The sequence below is a fragment of the Drosophila persimilis genome, unplaced genomic scaffold (genome assembly GCF_003286085.1).
Source record: "Drosophila persimilis strain 14011-0111.01,24,50 unplaced genomic scaffold, DperRS2 tig00000622-arrow-arrow-pilon, whole genome shotgun sequence".
Lineage (NCBI taxonomy): Eukaryota > Metazoa > Arthropoda > Insecta > Diptera > Drosophilidae > Drosophila > Drosophila persimilis.
The window spans coordinates 1479948-1500899 of NW_020825326.1; the positions used below are offsets into that span (position 1 = coordinate 1479948).

The window sequence follows — 20952 nt, forward strand, 5'->3', positions numbered from 1 at the left end:
TCACACGTGCAATACAAGAATGCAGAGACAACCAGCGAATTTCATAATGATTGAGTATTTGGTGCTCCGGGGAATTTAGAAATTTTTGAAATGCCTTAAATTTTCTGTGCCGCTTCGAGTTCTTAGAAAAGGAATTGAATGTATCCTTAATCGTTTGCTCTAGACTTCTTGGTATCATTTTACAAGCATAACTAGAAGCGAGAGCTACTGAGTGGCAAACACACTTTAGAAAAAGAACCGAACCATTTGCTTTGCTGCAGCAGCAACAAACAGCAATTCAGCTCTTCTCACTCTAGTCGCAACATTTGCTTGTATCCTCCACAAACGAATCAATCTATTATTGAAAACCGCTTATACAAGTATAACATAGCGAATACAAAAAAAAGTTTGAATATACCTTAGATTGGCCACACAAGAACTTAATTTTCTCCTTATGTTTGTGTGTGGTAGTGTTGTGTTGCTCATGAGTGAGTGAACAAAAAAGAGTTGTTCACTTAAGTGAGCAACTGAACATGTTCCTTCCAAGTTGTTCTTTTTTGTTCACTTGTTCATTGTTGTTCACTTGTTCTTTGTTGTTCACTTGTTCTTTTTTGCTCACTTGTTCTTTGTTGTTCACTTGTTCATTTTACTCACTTGTTCATTTTTACTCACTTGTTCTCTATTCACTTTTTGCGCAATTTTGCTCCTCAAAGGGCATTTTGCGATCTGGGAGCTTTGCTCATATTTGCGTTTACTTCACACTTTTTGTATTACCGGCAAAGCTGTTTACTCTTTTGAAAAATTCACTATATCGCAAATTTGAAAGTATAGGTAAATTTGGAACCATCTGTGCATGAATAGTGAACAACTGAGAGAGCAAGTCAGCAACTGAGCAAGTGAACAAGTGAACTGAGCAATCTAAGAGAGCAAGTGAGCAATATGAGTGAGTTAACTCACTTACTAAAAAAGAAAAAGTGAACATGTTCACCAAAATGAGCAATGTTTACCCAACACTAGTGAGTGGCAGCGTGCTGTCTAATTGATGCTATCCGACTCAAAATATCAACATTGCAACCCTTGCAATGAGCATCGTCTGCATTTTTACTTCTGCAGAGCCATGTCTTTGTATCGGGCTGAGACTCCCACTCCTGTCTGTACTTTTGTTTAAAATCTTTGCTCATTATTTTGTATAGCTCTTGTTAATGGCGGGAGTTCCCTAACTTAATGGCTTCTCGAAAATGTGTTACCATCTACCTTAATATACCGAAAAATTGCTTAATTTACCGAAATATACCGTAAATATACCGTCGGCTCGTTATGGACCCCAAAAAATACCGAAAAGTATCAAAAATACGGTAAACGGTCACCCTGGCTGCAAAAGCATCGGTGGTACTATCGACTGAACCGATGGTTCTCCATCTCCGACGAAATATCGATAGTAACGTCGATGTCATCGATGTTTTGATATAAGACAGACTTCGATGTTTTTTCAATCCCAGATTGAATTGGCCCCCATGAAAAGAAGACACTTATATTATATGCAAAACAAATGTTATAGGTTGCTGCAACATCCACAGTTTCTGAAAAAAGTTACAGTCTTAAGTTTCACTAGGCATGCCCTGATCGTTAGAAATTTATGTTTAATATTCCTTTTTGGCCGTATTCCACTACGACTTTATTGTATGGCTGGTAAAAACACTTATAAAAACATAATTGCAACATTTGGATAGACTGGGTTTATTTGGCTAGGTATTCTACGGTAATGCTATGTCAAACAGAGATGGAGACTGCAGAAAGATAGAAGCAATGGATACATCTATCGGAAAGAACGAAAGAGATGGAACGCCCAAGATGATTCGTTGTACTCTTCGGATGCATGCATTGTTTAGATATCTTACTTATTTTATAACACTTCCTATTATATATAATTAAGTCGGGAAATGTATGTACATATCTAAGCTCTTACCAAAAGATGTACTTCAAATAAAAATTCCACAACAACAATATGCATATACATATGTAGTACATACATATGTGTAAATATATTCAATTTAACATACAGATATTCGTTAAACATTCCTTATATTTCTCTCTTTATTATATTACGTGTGTATGTGTAAAAAAATTGGACTATGGACAAAACAATAATATGGTAGGACACTGATTGAATGAGTGATAATGAACGTAGCAGAACCCAATACGTAGTACTGCTGAACTAAACCGTTCAAAGAAAAACAGATTTGGCTTAAATCAAATCTGGTAGATCGGCGGGCGGACAAATGTTCGCAATGTCCACAGCGCCGCGGAGGGGCACCGGATCGTGTCCTGTCTGCACCGCAGTAGCAGTGTGTACAGCCCTGCACAGTGGGAAGAAAGAGAGAGAGAGAGAAAGGGATCCGTTTAGAACAGGATCAGACAGTCATATCGCGCGCTATATCAGATGTCATGCCTTGGACGTACCCCTTGGACGGACTACGCTTGATAGTCAGCATTTCGTTGACCTTCAGCTTCTTCAGTAGAATCATCAAATGGCCCGTGGTCTGAGATCGCTGGACTGTGGATTCACCTGGCTGCACCTCCTCGTTGTAGGCAATCTGAAAGATCTTGCCCTTGACAATGACTCGCGTGTAGTTGGTTTGGACATCCACATCGATCAGGGCAGTGTCCAGATGTCTGTGGACAAGAGGGAACACGTTATGAGGAGCATGAACTGGGATGGGAGAAAATCGAAGAAGCTGCCCACCTGTACACCTGTAGCTGGAGCGAGTAGTGAGCCGGCTCATCCTGAAAGTTGAAGGGCAGCTTGGCCTGGTTCAGGTTATAAGGACGTCCACATGGGGCGAAGAGATGCGGCTGCCGCTTGGCGTGTGGCTGTGACGACTTCGGCTCATGCTTCTCCCTGCCCAGCCGGTGCTGGCGGGCGATCTCTGTGCGTATCTCCGGGCAGTGCTCGCTCTTGGCGTTCCAGAAGGTGCGCGTACGCTCTTCCTCGTCCTTAATGTCGGCGCATTGATCGGCCAGCGCCGCCTGCTGCTCCGCTACGCGTACTCGCTGCTCATCCCGCTCGATGGCCTGGTTCGCCTGGCACTGCACAATAACGGCGCGATGCTGGGAGAGTTGCCGCTGGGCTTGCAGCCTCTCCGAGGGCGTGATCTCCTGACTATCGAGGCTCTGCAGCTGCGGCAGGGTGGCCACCACGTAGTCGCGGTAGTGCGGGTAGTCCGCGCAGGGATTTCCGATGAGCAGGAGCTCCCGCAGATTGTAGTTACCGCGCAGTGACTCCACGCCGGTCAGCTCACCGATGAAGTTGAGCGTGAGATCCAGTTTGTTGAGCGACTCAAGCCCCTCCAGGTTCTCGACGCGCTCGATGTTGTTCACGGCCAAGTTAAGGTACTCCAGTCGCTTCAGTTTGTGCAAGTTCTCCAGGCGCGCAATGAGGTTCGACTGAAGGAGCAGGATCTTGAGGTCTTTACACCAGTTCTGCACATGCTCAATGCGCTCGATGTCCTCCTGGTGCAGCGATATCTCCTCTAGCGTGCTGATCATCCGCTCATTGTGCTCCGACTTCTTGCGCACCAGCTCCTCCGTGACTGTGAGAGGATTGAAGTCAGCTGCGGTTTCTAGTTTCTGATTGCCACTGGGAATCACGGCAATGGCAACTGTGGTCTACTTACTGCGCACCATTTTCGATGTGGGATATGTGATATAACACAGCAAAACAACAAAATATCAAAACATCAAAATATCAAAACAGCAAAACAACAAAACAATGAGGCAATAGCCAACTCCGTTGCCAGGTGGCTGCTATTCTCCGTCCCTTTCTATTTCAGGAATCCTGCGAATACTACGCATCTGTCACAGGTATCCCTCTGGCAACCAAGGCAACTCTGCCAAGTATCGTGTGCCCAAACCAATTTTTATACCCGATACTCAAAATGAGTAATGGGGTATATTAGATTTGTGGTAAAAGTGGATGTGTGTAACAGCATCAATAGCCGAGTCGATTGAGCCATGTCTGTCTGTCCGTCCCCTTCAGCGCCTAGTGCTCAAAGACTATAAGAGCTAGAGCAACGATGTTTTGGATCCAGACTTCTGTGATATGTCACTGCTACAAGAATATTTCAAATCTTTGCGCCGCACACTTCCGCCCCCACAAAGGGCGAAAATCTGTGGCATCCACAATTTCGACGATACGAGAAAACTAAAAACGCAGAATCGTAGAAGATGACTATATCTTCTAAAGTGCAAAATCTGAACCAGATCGTGTAATTATTATAGCCAGAATCAAGAAAACAATTTCATTCTTTCTCGCTCTGTCTCTCTCTAACACACAGGTTTCATGGTCGGTTTTGCCAATTGCAAAATATGAGTTCAAGGATCTCAGAACCCATAAGAGCTAGAGCAACCAAATTTGGTATCCACACTCCTGTGATATCGGACCTTGACCGTTTTATGTCAAAATTTCGCCCCACCCCCTTCCGCCCACACAAAAGACGAAAATCTGTTGCATCCACAATATTGCAGATTCGAGAAAACTAAAAACGCAGAATCATAGAGAATGACTATCCGGTTGCTGAGTCTGGATCATATCAGATAATTTTTATAGCCAAAAGGAACAAATCAAATTGCACTGGCTACGCAGCGCCCGACGTCACGCTCAGACTGATTTTCTGTCTCTCTCGCACTCTTTGTAGTTTCGTTTAATATTAGCGGCGTCTGCCGGAGGAGAGCCATACTGACTTAGTATCGGGTATAACTGTAGAGTTGCGGTGTCCGCAGCAACTCATAACGTTCCCCCTCGTTTTAATTCCTGACTATATAATGTAAAAGTATTTTGTCCAACACTCCCAAAATGCGGCAGCTTGTGGCTATTTGCGGCAACTTCGAGGCAATGCTGTAAGACATGTTCGAAAATGTACGACTCATCTTCAAATAGGTTTCTGGAAGCGTATTTATTCATTGGCTATTGAATGGTAGATGATCTGCCATATTTGTTCCTATCCGACTTTGGTTCAGCGATTCAAGTCAACTCCAAGACTCTTTAGAGCTAAATTTGTAGCCAAATAGTATGTAGTTTTGTTATTCTTTATTGGAGATATATTTATAACATTTTCGGTGAACAATATATTATATTTGGTAGTAATATTATAATAATTATAATAATAATAATATTATGCTTGGATAAATTTCCACATTAAATTAATTAATTAGCAAGAGAGATTATTAGGCTATTAACGAATCTTAGCGTATTGTACATACATAAACGACCTTCTCTGTTCCTTATCCAGGCTTCTTTCGGCGTCGTTCCTCCTCAAAGGTATATCTATAACATTGACGATTAACAATATTTAACTTGTAATTTAGTTTGGTGTACATATGCATTTCATTGTATCTAAGCACATATTCACACACATATGTATGTATGTATCGATAAGCCTGTCTTATAGGTATTTCACAAAGATCCTATTTTTCAAGCTCATCTCTTCCTCCGTGGCCTCTGCGGCCTAATCAATAATAACGAGAAAGATTGTCCTCCTGCTGCCAAAACGAACGAGAGTGAATATATTATGCTATTAACGAGTTAGACGGCCATGATATATAATTGAATAATCTTTCGCTCCATCAGCCATTATCAGGTCACGGGTCTCACATATCTGTCGATTTGATTGCGCTCTGGTTGGGGCACAGGACGCGGGAAACTCTTTGGACTGGGACCGAACAAACAACACCATCCTAGCTCGAATATTTGTGGGATCATATCATATGTATTGTGTATATGTATATTGAGTATAATTTTAGCGGTCTATACGAGTATTTGGAGTTGACATTCTTTCCCGTCATTGCACTTAGAAGCTAATAATTGAGACAGCAGGAGAGAAGGGTGACGGCTTATTGTCGGGCCACCATATCCAGGCCGCCCTCCTCCTCCATCTTGGAAAGGAACTTGATGGCCCGCTGCGACTGCTCTGTTTGTCGGGCCATGTCGATCAGGCCCAGCAGCTTCTTAATCCCAATGAAGACGCTGGAAAACAGATAAACGGTATCTTTCATTATAAAGGCTCACATATGGATATCCCATCCTCGCTATTTAAGCACTGCATAAATAACAAAATACGAGAATCTTCAAGCAAACAGATAGAAACGCAATGTTGCAGATGTGTGCGGCTTATATTCTTACCGTTTGCCAGCCATCTTCTTGCCAATGGCCTGGACTTCGCCCTTGTTGAAGAGGTCAGTGTGCTCGAGAACGGCCAAGACGTGTTCAGGACTAGAGAGGTTCGGCACATGCAGAACCGAGGTGAAGGCGGTCAGCATTTCCATCTCCTCCAACACCTCACTGGGGAGAACGAGTACAGAAATTAGATCCTTCGAGTGCATTAGGTATGTGGGGGACGGACGGGAACTTACCGCCTGCTGGAGGTGCACAAGATGAGGAGTTTGCGGCCCTTGGGCGGCTGCTTATTGAGTAGCACGAGAAGGGCCTGGAGTGTCATATTGGAGTAGCGCGGCCCAATCGAACCGTAGTCGAGCAGTCGCTCCACGTTGTCCACCACGATGCAGCTGAGAGTGGAACGGTAGGCGTCGTCGAAGATCTTGCGGATGTGCAGACACTTGGCCGACTCTGTATAGCCGACCATGTCCTCCGGGGAGCAGACCTTAACGAAGGGGAAGTCTGACATCTTGGCCAGCTGGGCGGCCAGCGCAGTTTTTCCCGAGTTAGGGGCACCGGCAATAAGCACAGAAACAAGACCGCTTGACTCGGGCGCTTGGGCCTGATGGACGTACAGCATGCCGTCCTCGAGCAAATTGCTAACGGGAGTGCCCCAGTTGATGATGCCCCGGGCCACCATGTTCTCGAGCATTTCCTGGGCCGTTCCGAAGGCGGGCTTGATGTCGTTCTCCAGGGAGTGCAGAAAGTCATCCCGATTCACCTTGATTTTCTCAATGGCCTCGGGATCGACGGTGACCTTGGCATCGGCCTTGATCAGGCGATTCATGGCACTGGACTGGGCCGCACGCACAAGACCCTCCAGCTCGGCTCCGCTAAAGTTCTTGGTGAGGGAAGCGATTTCCTTGCAGTCGACGTCATCGTTGATCTTGTTGAAGTCGCGCATTCGCTTGGTGTGGATGTTGAGGATCTGCACGCGTCCCTGCTCGTTGGGCAGACTGATCTCCATTTGGACCTCGAGACGACCCGGTCGGAGCAGGGCCTCATCGATCATGTCCCGACGATTGGTCATCCCGATTACGAGGATGTTGTTCAGCTGGTCGACACCATCAATCTTGGTGAGCAGCTGATTGACGACGGTGTCGTGCACTCCACTGTTCCCTGCCACAGAACCACGCTGCTTGCAGATGGCATCGATCTCGTCGAAGATGATGATGTGCAGGCCGCTGTTGGGCCCCAGCCGCTTCTCCTCCTCCTCGGCCTCAGCGAACAGTCTTCGGACATTAGCCTCCGACTCGCCCACGTACTTGTCCAGGATCTGCGGTCCGTTCACGATCTTTGGCTCGCGGGCGTTTAACATAGTTCCGATCTGGCGGGCCATCAGGGTCTTGCCCGTGCCCGGTGGACCGTAGAGGAGGATGCCCTTAACGTGCTTGCAGCCCAGCTGCTCGACCAGTTCGGGGGGGAAGACTCGCGAGGCAAAGGCCCGCCGGAAAATGGAGTTGAATTCCTTGTCCAGGCCGCCGATGCCCATTTTACCGAAGTCCCAGTCCGGATTGATGATCGACTGGCGCACCACCTTGCCCTTGGACTTCCCTTGCAAGTTCAGCGAGCTGTTTTCAGCCTTCTCGAACTGCACCACCGTGTTTCCTAGGATTCTTCCGAAGCGGACGTTGCGCAAGGCAGCCTCCTTGCCCTCCCCCAGTGTCTTCGGGTCGATGGCCTCCAGCGACTTGACGGCCAGGCCCAGCAGCTTCTTATCCTTGAAGTTGAACACCAGAGACTGACCCACGGTGAGGGCCATGCCGGCGAACTGCATTATGAACTCCTTGGCCATCAGGTCTGAGTCGTAGGGCTCCTGGGACACGCTGAGGAGGAAGTGAACAGAATTCGATTCTTTCTTTGCACCGATTTCTGCCGATTTCATAGCCTATCGATCTACTCACGTTTTCTTCTGCAGAAAGTCCGTCTCGAAGGACACACAGGTAATGACATCAGAGCTGGCGTCGAAACGGTAAGGTCGCACCTCCAGCTCCTGATTGATGGACACCATTGCCCACTTGCGCTGCACCAGGGAGAAGCCCACATAGCCGCGGGGCACTTCCACCGTCTTCTCCAGGGCGAAGATGAAGTGCTGCCCGGGAGCCGGAGAGATGTCCGCGTACCTTTTGGGATAAACATCGCATTAAGTAGTCAAACGCTTCTCCAATCGATTTTTGAACTTACTTCACATCGTCGGGAAAGTCCCCCACATTGACAATGGCTCGATTGGTGAGCGAGAGCTCGTCCGTGGGGCATTTGGTGGCCTTCAACCGCTGCAATTTCACCAATTAAGAAAATGTACCATTGAAAGCCTATGCAACCTGATGAAACGGTATCTTTACCCCAGCTAAAGCCGTACATATTAAGGGAAAACTTTTTATTTTACTGGAGTCAGGCTATTTTATTTATAATCCTGCTATATCTGCAGCAAATCACTACGAATTATTCCATGGCCACCTGTATTTATGAGTATTTAAGAGTGCATTTATATTTCGAGGAAATTTTTTAGACTTTCAAAAGAGAAAAATTATATAAAAAATGTATTATATAGTTATCTTGAGGAACAACTATTTTATTACCATACCTATGTACATACATATGTACATATATATAAATGGAATGGAACTTAAGTTTTTTCCTATAACAGTTATATGACCTAAAGAAAATTCTGCTGTTGTAAGCACTAAAGCATGAAATCTCTGCAAATAAATTATCCCTATAGTATCAGTCAGGTACAAGGTATATAGGATAGGTATCCAATACCACATACATAATCATTATCGTGATTCTTAAGCTGTAGCCATCTTTCGAGCTGATGGAAAGATGTACCCAAGTACCATGATTTTACAGACTCTTATAATACAAAAATATTTACAGGCTTAAATAAATTATGAATTGCACTCACATAAGACATGACTCCTGCTGCTGCGCTCTGCGAAAGTTTTCTTTGGAAGGGGGCCTTGTGTTTACAGCCTCCCCGATTATCGATTCAAATTCTTGGCACAAACTCGCGAATGAATTTGGTAACAGAAATGGGTTTTTTTTTTCCCAAAATTTGACGGTTCTTCGGCTCTCACTGCTCGATGTAGAGCTTCTCAATGCCCGGTTAAACTAACTAGCTTTGGTATCACTCGATTTCAGACAATTAATTTGCCTTAAGCGAATTAAAGGTAGAAGTACACTGTGGGACTGGCGAAACGATTTTATGCGCAGTATTCTATCGATTTCTTCAAGCGGCGTCGCGGAGCAGTCAGGTTCTCAGGTGCTACGCCCAGGGCTGACAGCATGACGGCCTGGCGCGCAAGCGGGATTATTCAAACTGCCAACGCACAAGAGCCGAGTGATGTGACACAAAATTTTAACATGGCCAAAAATTCTGGCACATACGTCACAATAATGTTAATTTCTCTGTTTTTGAAGCTAATGTCATTCAGCTGTAACGGAAATTTAAATGATTTTTGTTGCCCACTGTCCAACGGAAATCGTCAAGTTTATTCATCTCTGGAAACTATTGCCACAGAATACTACGATAATTTTATGGCAATCACCTTTCTTCTGAAATAAATGGTAACTAGTTTTCACATCAAAACTAATAAAATTGTGTGTCAGTTGGTGCACCTTCAGTATAATAGAAAATAATATCGGGCATGTTTTGGGCATGTTCACCAGTACAACTTACTCAGCGCTCAGTGATGGATGCCAATACGTTATGATTTCACGATATATTTAATATTTCATAGTTTCTGGCAAACAAAAACAGCTGACCTGGCTGCTTGTAAACAAATGCCTTTAATTTTTCAATTTATTGTTTTAAAACAAAATGACGGGAGAAATTACGTGATCTAAGAAGATCCGAACTTCTTAGATGAAACACTTGTGTTTTTAACACATTAAAAATTAAATTGCTAAGGGTCAAGCTTATGGCCCAGCTACTCCTTCCACCATTTCATACAGGCCACACAGTTTTTCCACTTCCTTCTCCAATTTCCCAACCAATTTCTGTGTGTAGGGCCCTCCGCCTGTAGCTTGAGTTTGCAATTTGTTCTTGGCCAACTTCTTACGGATGTTCGTCTTCCAATCTGCCCAAACCTGAAATTGTAGAATTTAAGATAGTAGTGTTAAACCCAATTCATGCTTGATTGGCGGCCAAACAGCAAAGAGCGCCGCAAAGCCCTGCCCACTTGGCATCGACAACAGCTCGGTCGCCCTTCACAAATCGTCTTTCCAAATCCAGATTGTCTCTCATGAATCCTACCAGGATTTCATCTTGAAGAGATGATTTATGCTTTCACCTGGAAAAAAAGAAGAAAGTCGTAATATTAACATAACAAGATTATTTTGAAGTACGATTTAAATGTGGCGGGAAACAGATGTCCTTACCCAGATGTTCTGTTACGCGCATGTTACAAGCACAGTCTGCGCTGTTAAATGCACATTTGTGCTGTTATGCGCAAAAATGTATTTCTTGTCAACGTTCTGATAACCAAATCGGACTGCGTCAGCTGTTTGCACCAAAACAAAAAGTGGTTGCCCAGACCAATTATTTCCGAGCCAAATTTGAGGTTGGGTTAAGAACAAATTATTTATAAAGAAAGCACAAGTTAAACTGCCCTGATACATATACATAGGTGTCAAGTTTATTTCAATGCATTAATAAGTCATATATTTTTTCATTTAAAAAGACGTTTGCTTTTCAATTCGTTGAGCAAAATGTTTTCGTTTTGACAAGTAAGAAATCTAGCGGTTGGTGAAAACGGGACCCCCAATTTCTGTGATTTCAAAAGTGATTTACTTTGAAAATTTAATACCGAAAACTTTTGTGAAAATGAAAACCGGAGCCTGACTGAATATGATTTTCCAGCAATATCTTTTAGGGGCAACAGGAGTCTGACAAATCCGAACGAATATGAACGAACAGCAACATACAACTGTCATGATACGAACCTCACCTCACCTTAGGTACAAATATTTTCATTTTCACCACAAGTACAGCCTAAAGAAAAGGGTGAGCGTAGGCTTGAGTGCACTATATTTTTCTGGGCGTTATACTTGCTGTCCATACCTTTTTTCTCAGCAACATACGTTTTCTAGACACATGAGGCGAGAAACATTTTGTAAGCACCAACATGACAAAGGCGGGCGTATTTGAAAGAAAGGCCTTGCCGCCCATTCACATCGGGCCGCGGACAAGATAACAACGGAGACGGAGTGTCGAATTTTGTTCTGAGCTCAGAAAAGACCGTTGATATATTCCAAAATTAAAATATCACCCACAAAAATTTTATTTAAAAAATATAATATTCGATATGTCATATCGGCTAATCGTTGCCGCGGTGAGGAGTTGTGCGAAGCTTTTCGACTGCCCGCACGCTTTTTAATCGTAGGAATTTGATTTAAAAATACAGGTCTTTATCAATTTCGTAAAGATAATTTTATCGCCGTGCGGGCTGCGCTTTATGTAATTATTTTTTACCTGTGCGATTGTATGCCCATGAATTTGAGTGCCTGTGTGTGTGTCTCTGTATTTGGAGAAGGAAAACACAAAACAACAAGAAAAGCAAAGCAACTGGAAAAGAGAGTGTGGAAAATCCGTGGGCAACTACCTGTTGATCGAAGCGCCGCCATCGCCGTCGTTGACCCCGCGTCACTGCCTGCCTGCCCTTCTCTGCTTATCTCCTGCTGGGAGATTTCCGACGCTGCCGAAAGTCGGGCCATTGCCGTGCCCGGTACACGTGCACGTGCAACTCCCAGAACTACAGCTAAAAGCCGCAACATGATCATGCTGCACCACCTAAGCCGCACAGCAGCAGCAGCAGATGCGGCAGCATCCTCCTATGCCACACCTGTCCGCCAGCTCTGGCTGGTACTGCTGCTCGCGTTGGCCCTCAGTGAAGTCTGCGGCTTCAATCTGGAGCAGCGACTGCCGCTGATCAAGTACGGACACCCCCACTCGCACTTCGGCTACTCCGTGGCCACCCACACCATCGGCGAAGCCAACTCGGCGAACAACACCAAGTGGTAAGTGCATTTTCCTATGGGGAAAATGAAACGATTCTCAAAATCGCATCTAAATTTGTGTATGCCCCCAGCAGACAGTACTCGTAGTTGTTGGTGAAATGGATCATAAATCGTCGAATCTGTTAGAGTTCTTAAGCCCAGGGTCAAAAGTCAAAAGAGAAGACAGATAGATCACCCTACAGAATGAGTTCCGACGAATGCGCACACTTGCTTCATTAACAATGACGCTTATGCGGAGATTCCGTCCCGTCCTGCCTCTCTGGCCGGAGTAACACTCGTTAGCTCCACCAACACCCCTCACGAGTTGTACAGGAAAGAGTACTGCTTCAACGCCATCCCATCTCTGTTCAATTGCCAGAAGATCCTTTGACGAATCAAAGGCACTGCCGCCAGAAGGTGAACGTGAACGTGAAAATGTCGAAGAATCATTTCTAGGGGGCTACGCCAAACGCCAAACGCCAAACGGCAAACGCCAAACTGGTTTTAATATTGGCCAAATCGATTTTAGCTTAATTGACTGACATTGATTGTTATTAATCAGCAGAACTGGACAACAAAAATGCGAATTTCCATTGCAATTGTTGTTGTCGAATGCTGCTGCTGCTGTTGCTAATGCGCGAAACTTGTTTAAGCCAACTTTTTATTATTATTTGCATACGTATTCGTATTCGCATTCGTATTCGCTTGAATTAACTTAAAGTGCTTGAATATTGATTATTTCGAGAGATGATGCCAGGCCACAAATATTGGAGTCGGCTACAGATTCATGAAAAATTCCAGCTAGTACTAGCCATTGATGGCTAAAGGATTTGGCCGACTTCTGAAATGGCTTGATACGAGTATCAGTACTAGTATCAGTGCTGCTCCCTTTGAAGGATGTCTGTCGACTTTGTTTGTTTGCGATACGAAAAAACAAAAATGAGTCTTCGTTTTGGTGGTCTGAAGTTTACAGTACATGTGTGACAATTTCCTTGTTTGCCTTTTGACATTTCTGTTGATTCTTTTCTTTATCGGAACTTATTTTATTTTTGCAAATATTCATCGCTGTCTTATGCGGGGGCTAATATTATCGTGTCACTTCACAGATAGCGCTCGAGATACTCGTACTCGCACTCGTACTCCGAGAAGAAGAACAACGCCTCCTCTTGACGGGGCATTGTCATAGCGGATGTCCATTGATTTGCATGTGACTGTGTCTGTCTGGGACTATGGTTCAGCTTAAATTTGGATCCGACCCGGGCCGGGCCGGGTTCAGTAGCTAAAGAGCCATTAAAGGTGTCTTCGATGCCTGCCTTCGACGTCGTCAATGGGAATAGAGTTTGGCCTGAAATGCCAGACGACAGCTCCAGCTCCAGCTCCAAACTGGGCAGACAAAACGGAGCCAACTGGCACTGGCCATAAAAATGGGCAGAAAGAAAATCAGAAATCAATACTCAATACGTATAAGACGAAGTCGCGATACGCTATAACCATGACATTGAGGCCTCTGGAACTGGAAGTCCCAGCACCTGGCACTCGGCACCCGACATTCGAGTTTCCTTTTGATGATCTCTAAGTTGGGCAAGTGGTAATACAACTTCTCGGCTGCTTCCAGTGGGTCAAAGCAATTAGATTTCCCCCGCTCCAGACTCTGTTTATCCAACCTTATAAAGAACTAATCGACATTCCAACCAGAGATCTACGTAGAGATTCCCATAAAGATGTATTGTATGCAACCCCAGGAACATTAGAAGCGATGGAAAGGACCCAAGTTGAGGATTGAGGAAATGCTATGCCCATTGAGAAGTAGTAGATGTGCATGTATGTTTGTGTTTATTTATCTTTGAGTGATACAGATTCATTTCGAATGCACAAATCGAAAATAGTATCTGTATATATCTGCTACCTTACAATATAAAAGGATACAGAAACACATGTTTTATTTTTTATTAGGAAACATGCACATACATTTATACATATGTACATATACATACAGATACATTTAAAAGCAGCATTGTACAGATTGATGAGTGATGAGGAGATTCAGATACATTTTTCAGAGACGTCCTCAGATATATTTTGCAGATACAAACTCAAGATAGCTCATTTACATCTTCATCCGATTTTGATTTTGATCCAATTGAGGGATGCAGGCTAAGTGCATTTGGACCTTTGCCGCTCTCTCCTTTCCTCCTCCTCTGGCAGACTTTCCCACAGCTGGTTTTAGGGCTCATTCCTGTTCCTGCACTGAGAGCGAGATGCAGACAGAGAGAGAGAGAGAGAGAGTGTAGGCATCCACGGTGCACACCGAATGCTCTTGTCGTTTTGTCATGCGGAACGAGCAGGCAGCTCCAGGCCCAGCTCCAGCTCCAGTGTGTCATGGGGCCATACACGCTGACAGCTCCTTTGGCCATGATCAAGGCTGTGCTGGGTGGGGGGGTTGTGGCGGAACAAGGAACAAGGAACAAAAGCCGCCGCTTGCAATCAAAAATCCATTTACATGTTAACTCGCATCATCCGTGCTTACCCCCGATCGCACCCGCCTCCCCCACAGTCACCCCCCAGTACCCTACGCATACGCTCGTACGCGTCTGCATGCAGTAAAATTTTTTGATTTGCTGACAAACGAATGTCATGTCCGTCATGTCCGTCATGTCCGTCATGCTTTCCCCTGCTATTCCTTCCATCTCCGCCTCTGCCTCTGCCTCTGCCTCCGCCTGTCCAACCGTCTACCCATCGTCTGCCTATCTGTCTTTCTGCCTTTCCCTCTGTCCGCCGCCCGTCTGCTGAACGTGCAGATCACGCGCTCTGTGGGGTCCACCGGACTGAGAACTCTCTACAAAAAGCAACTACATTGGTTACTCTCGCGCGAGAGACCCTGTGGAACGTGTGTTACCTAGGACTACACTACGGAATTGCTACCACTTTTGGAAAGGTGATGCAATCGGCAGTGTTGGATAGCGTAGAGAGTGACGGAGAACACGTGTAGGTTTCTTCACTTTCTTCAGATTGCTTCAAACTACGAAGTCTGACTAAGAAGAGAACGAAAAAAAACTCGGGCCCTGCGTACACCATGGCTCCGCAGTCCTGAGCAGCTGAGTGGAAGGAGCTTTCCGATTCCATCTCTGATGGGAGCTCAGCTTTAATGGCTGCATTTTCGTCTGTCTCTGCTGAACTATATCTTTTGAGTTAAATAAGATATCGATCAGATCAAAGCTTAGCTTTAAAAGCTACAGCCTGTGTACTTTTCGGCGCTTTCGCTCAGCTTTCACCCACTACACGAGGATCTGCCTGCATTCAATAGGCGGAGATCGTGATGGAGAGCCTTTTTTAGAATAGCTACATACGTTTCTTTCCTTTCGTTCCGTTGCCTTCCATTCTCTTCTGTGAGTCTCGAGTCCGGAATCAGCACCAATTCGTTCCTGGAGAGTCAGTCTTCTTCGTTCCGGACTCATCGGAATAGCAGAGAGCTGACTGTCAGAGCGGACTTCAGCGTAGCTACTGCGTGAGCGACGATTGGACTCGGATTGAGCGACACATCGACGACTGTGCCTCCTACGTTCCAGCACCTTGAATTCTGATCTCACTGATTTCGCACCCGTGTCGCATCCACTTGTTGACATACTCGCCTTTCTGTCGCGTACTAGTGCGAGTATTTGTTTTGTAAATGGGATGCGGCCAGCAAAATGAATCGTAAATGGAAATGTCACTCAGGTGCAGCCCGAGATAAGCGAAATTGCGGCGCGCTTTCCACTGCAGTGGAGCAACGATAATTATAGGTATAATTATAATTATCGCTGCTCAGTATGCGCGACGTGCACCGCCGGATCCTCCAGTGGAAGTCGTCGGGATGGAAACCATCCGAAGGTCGCGAACGCGAACGCGAATGATTTCGGCTGGCCGACTTGACAGCATGTCCATATTTCGGATACGTGTGACTGTCAATTTTCTGCTAAGCTTCGATGTTCCAATTCGTTTAGGGGAAAAATGTGCCCCAGTGTCCGATGTACACAAAAAAGCATCTCCGTATCTGCATCTGCATCTGTATCTGGTAAGATGACAGTGATGATGGTGAATGTATTGCTTTAGTTGGGATCGTTATTAATCTATTATCTCGGTTTGCTGATTCTTATACATACATACATGTGTAAGCATATACATACATAAGTACGAATATGGATCTTGTGGATCTCTTGGATCCGCTCCCTGCTTCGCCGATTCTCCTGCTCTGGGTCTTGGGTGTTGTGCCAACATGTGTTCCCGGTTGGGTTCGCTGCTCTGCTAAAGCCCCGCACCGAGCTAGAAAAAAGAACAGCATACAAAAAAACGTTTCGCCGAAATGAGGTCAACAGACGCCAAACAGTCGGGCGGCAGGGGTAGGGGCAGGGGGCGCTTGGGTGGTGTCTGTGCTGTATGGTGTACGGTGTATGGTGTGGGGTCTTCCCGGCATAGACATAGGCTGGTCGACAGTTTATGGTTATTATTGTTGCTGGTTCCCATTCCCATTTCGGATATCGTGGATGTTCGCACATCGGGCATACGCATATCTATGCGTGCGCGTGTGTGCGTGTGTGCGTATCCGTTGGGCGGCCAAATAGTTGGCCCAGGCCGAAAGCCCATTCCTCATGAACAGAGCTCCCCTTCCACTTCCACTTCCACACCCATTCCCACTCCCACTCCCCTTCCTCCTGCCCCAAGCCAATCCCACTGTGCGCCGCCACTGGCGGACATACATAAACAAATGAAGTCAAAAACGGCAAATGCAAAAAGCGCCAAGACCGAAAAACGCAGAAGACGAAATGGCCAAAAACACTTGCTGAAGACATTTACAATACGCAGACGAGCACACGGACGGGCATACAGTCGCGTTCAACGGCATAGGAGTCCATTGAGGGCGAATTTCCCATAAACGAACGGCCATGTCAACTGAACGGAGCATCGCACCTAGTGGAACCAAAAACCATCCTCTGCCCTAGCCCCTAGCTCCCTCAACATCTCCCATGATCGCATCCATGGTTCCATAGTTATCCATGGATCCCTTGTAAGCATGTCCGATGCATGTACGAGTACTCATTCTATACAAAATACTGTACTGTACGCTGCTATTGTGACCGCCACTGTAGCTACTCTTGTACGAGTGTGAGCCAGCATGGATACAGAATTGATGCCTGGTTGTTCGACGACGTTCTGGGGATATTAAGTGCTAACTTTGGGGCGACTGAAGGGCAGAGCAGCGAGAGGAGGACTTTAGAGGCTCCATGGGAAAAGTTCACTTGTTTTGTCGGCAAGGGAAACTACAAAAATAAAAAGAGAACAGAACGCAGATTTAGCCAATCGAAAGCACAGTAAACGCTTCCTACAAATGCAGCTCACAATTATGTGCGAATAACAGGATGATATAGTAACAATCCAGGAATCTTTATCGGAAATATGGCTTGTGTTCGGCCAGATCTTTGACATAAAGATCTTCATAGGTATACACTACACGTAGTTCTTGAAAATAATCGAATCTACGCAAAATGTTATGCTCAGAAAACTGTAACTAACCACAGCTGTGTCCCTACTGGACATTGCATGCTAAACAGGCACCTGCAGGCTTTGCCTGCGGGAAGGTAGACTCTGGAACACATCCTGAGCATCGTAGAAGTCGGAGCTCTTATACCGGTATAGATTATTGCACAAGGTCGCATTCGAGTACTCTCTGTTGGTGCTGTCTTAGCGACTGCCCACTGTAGCGTCGCCCCTTGCCACACACAACTCAATGGGAAGTTGAGCGGGCCATAAACATGCGTGAAAATTCAATTGATTTTCCAGGGCGGGGCCGGGAGCGCGGTGCGGGGCGGGGCGGGGCGGTGCGTATTTATAGACCAGGAAAAATAAGCCGAAAGAGAAGAAAATTGGCCATCTTTGTGTGGGAAACAACCAGCTTGTCAGATCGCGGAACGCCGTTCGTATCGGGCCTGGGCAGCAGCTGTTGGGTGTCGAGTGAGGCGGCGAGCAATGGTATCTAACAGATACCCGTGCTACAAATGTTGTGGGGAACATTTGCAAATGCGAAACTGCGAAACTGCGAAAACTTGCAACATAATTTCAGCCAGCAACTAATGAGGCTCGAGGCCCCTGAAAGTGTTTCCACAACTGATCCAAGCACCCCGCTCCATGCTCTATGCTCCTCCACAACTCCACGCAAGCTGCTATACTCGCAAGAGACCAGGGATCGTAGAGCGGACGGCGTGTGGGCGTCTTGATTTATTGCCAATTGGTAGGCAGAGGCAGCAAAGAGTTTTGAGGAGGCTCGAGCAGAGAGCTAAGCCAAGTGGAGATGTGTTGTGCCCCACTCGAAACCCGAATCCGAATCAAAATCAAAATCAAAATCCATTGACGCGTGGGTTAGCTCCGAAGCATCGCAAGCAAAATAAAAGTATCGCGCAGATCATTCTGCTTTCTGCGCATAGAAATCAAAGTGCCCACGCCTTGGGCAAGAGGCATGAGGCATGAGGCAAGGGGCAGGGGGCAGGGGGCACGGCACGGCCCTGTCCTCTGAAAACCATAAAAATAAGTATTGTCCCATGAGCACACGATAAATCAATAATTCCCAAAATGCGGCAACTGTTCGGGCTGCTGCTGCCACCGCTGATCACAGGCCGACAAATTGCCCTGGGGCAAGCAAAATTGTTTACCATAATAGTGGAGCGACGGATGAGCGAAAGGATCAGAAAGATCAGGTACACGTCATAGAAGTGACTGGTAGGATCGGAGGATAGAAAGGAGGACTAGCAGATCATGCAGCAGAATAATGTTTTTATGAATAACGAATAATGAAATAACAAAGATCCTTATGTTGGATCCTGAAAGCATTAGCAGCTAGACCAATAGAGCATGGGAAAGCCGTTACCAGACCCCTCTCCTGATCACCATACTGATCGCTGACCCACTCTGAATTGAATGGCAACCGCAGTCAGAAAGCTATCACAGATCCCACAGATCCCATGTTGGGATCATCGCTTGGCTCATCTCACGCAGATTTTCTTGCCATGGCATTAACCCTGGCCACAGTCGCAGTCGGAGTCGGAGTCCGAGTCACATGGGTGAGATTTATGGAGCAAATACTGGGGCTCCCTTCCTCACGTCTCTCCTCTGCTGCCCATGTAGTAGGTGCCCGGGGCTAGCCGAGAATTGTGCGAATGAAACTCGTTACCAAAAGCAAAATACGTTAAGAGAGAACGAGAAAAAAAGAGAGACAGAGAGGGAGAGAGAGAGAGAGAGAGCGCGAGAGGAAGAAGGTCAGACAAAGCCGCAGATGGATCGAACCATTGCCAATACCTGCCCCAGTCCCAGTCCCTGTCCCAGTCTCAGTCTCAGTCTCAGTCCCAGATGAAGTTGAAGTTGAAGTAAACTGAAACTTTGTTGGGATATCCCCCTCTCTGGCTCTCCAGCTCTCCAGCTCTCCAGCACTGCTCCAGCTATACCTCTCACCATCTCCCATCTCCCATCACCCATCCTCATCTTCCATCTTCCATCTGGCTTGGCATCTACCTCAATCCGGTCCAAAGTTGGGGTTGTTACTTCCCGCTTCTTACCGCTTCTTGCTCTGCTCCGATCTCTGCTCTGATCGTGCTGCTCTCCGTTTGTTCGCTTGTTTCTAATGAAAATTGACGCCGTGCTGGTAATTTAAGTTGTTTTCGTATGGTTTGCTTTCGGCTCTTCTTATTTCTTTGCCTTCTTTCTTCTCTCTTCTCTCTTCTCTCTGGGTTTCTTCTGCGGTGCTGTGTTGTTGTTTCTGGCTTCGGTTTTGGGGCCTTGTGGGGCTCTGTTTGCGTGCTGTGATGTGCTATGCTGTGCGATCGCCTCAGATCGCTTCGGCTATTGGCTATTGGTTCTTGTTGTTTTTGTTTTGTTTTTTTTTTACTGACTTTTCTGACTTGTTTTTCGTTTGTTGTTTGGCTGTTAAAAATTTTGTGCGTTTTTCTTACGGTTAACTGTTGTGGACCGTTTCACACTGGGGATCGTGCCGAAACAATTGAAGATCATCTCTGTCCTTTTCGCTTAGAAGTTGGTCTCTGGGGAAACGTCTTCGTTAGCAGCTCGTTAGCGTTCGAAGGGATTGTGTCTGCAGAACAGAGCCATTAATCAGGTCTGGAACTGATGCTGGTGATGGTGCTGGTGACCCCGGCGACACTTTAAGAAGCGATCGGGGTCACCCTGACTGTCACTATTTGATCAGCTGCAACGTTCCATCGTTAATCAAAAGATACTTTTATCAGGTATATTAAGCTTCGAACTGGTTCATTTCGTAAGCTTTTCCGACATCCATTTAAGTGTTCTTATCCGATTGATTGTTGAACCGTCTTCACCTCGAAACGTAACTATTTGTTGCCTCTACGCGTACTCCAGGGCTCTTGTTCCTATCACCACCGATTGACTGAAATTAACCGAATTTTCTTGAGAGAGTGAGAACATAAGCTGTTCGTCGTCTCCCTGCGAGAGCGTAAGAGATGGCATTAGGGAGGGGGTGCTACCAAGTTGACAAAAGATTTCAAATTGAATGAAAGCAACTTTCCTTGACTTTTCTTTGATCTGGTCGAATGCTCATTACTCGGCTATAAAATGCTTTCAAATTCATTATTCCAAAAATGATGATAGATTTATGGATAGATATATAAATAGATAGATAGATAGATAGATGGCTAGATAGATGGCTAGATAGATGTCCTTTACAAGCATCTAGATATCTACAAGATCGAAGACTATACAATGTTCCTTTA

At 45.7% G+C, this 20952-nt stretch overlaps 3 protein-coding genes across 3 annotated transcripts in view; 1 reads left to right on the forward strand and 2 right to left on the reverse strand.

Moving 5' to 3' along the window:
• Positions 1–2224: 2224 nt before the first annotated feature.
• LOC6600126 (protein tilB) lies at positions 2225–3691 on the reverse strand. Its single transcript, XM_002025257.2, has 4 exons — positions 3654–3691; positions 2723–3569; positions 2440–2652; positions 2225–2336 (listed from the first exon to the last, which is right to left on the reverse strand). Exons 1-4 carry the CDS (start codon positions 3661–3663, stop codon positions 2225–2227), a joined length of 1182 nt encoding a protein of 393 aa, XP_002025293.1. The 5' UTR covers positions 3664–3691.
• Positions 3692–5048: 1357 nt separating this feature from the next.
• LOC6600127 (vesicle-fusing ATPase 1) lies at positions 5049–9350 on the reverse strand. Its single transcript, XM_002025258.2, has 6 exons — positions 9096–9350; positions 8375–8463; positions 8095–8313; positions 6388–8016; positions 6158–6316; positions 5049–6001 (listed from the first exon to the last, which is right to left on the reverse strand). Exons 1-6 carry the CDS (start codon positions 9102–9104, stop codon positions 5869–5871), a joined length of 2238 nt encoding a protein of 745 aa, XP_002025294.1. The 5' UTR covers positions 9105–9350; the 3' UTR covers positions 5049–5868.
• A 2039-nt stretch (positions 9351–11389) lies between these two features.
• Positions 11390–20952, forward strand: part of LOC6600129 (integrin alpha-PS1) — a 47539-nt gene continuing 37976 nt past the window's right edge. Inside the window, exon 1 of the mRNA XM_026990820.1 lies at positions 11390–12208. Coding sequence (XP_026846621.1) covers positions 11676–12208 — 533 coding nt within the window. The 5' untranslated portion in view covers positions 11390–11675. The remainder of the gene's footprint in view (positions 12209–20952) is intronic.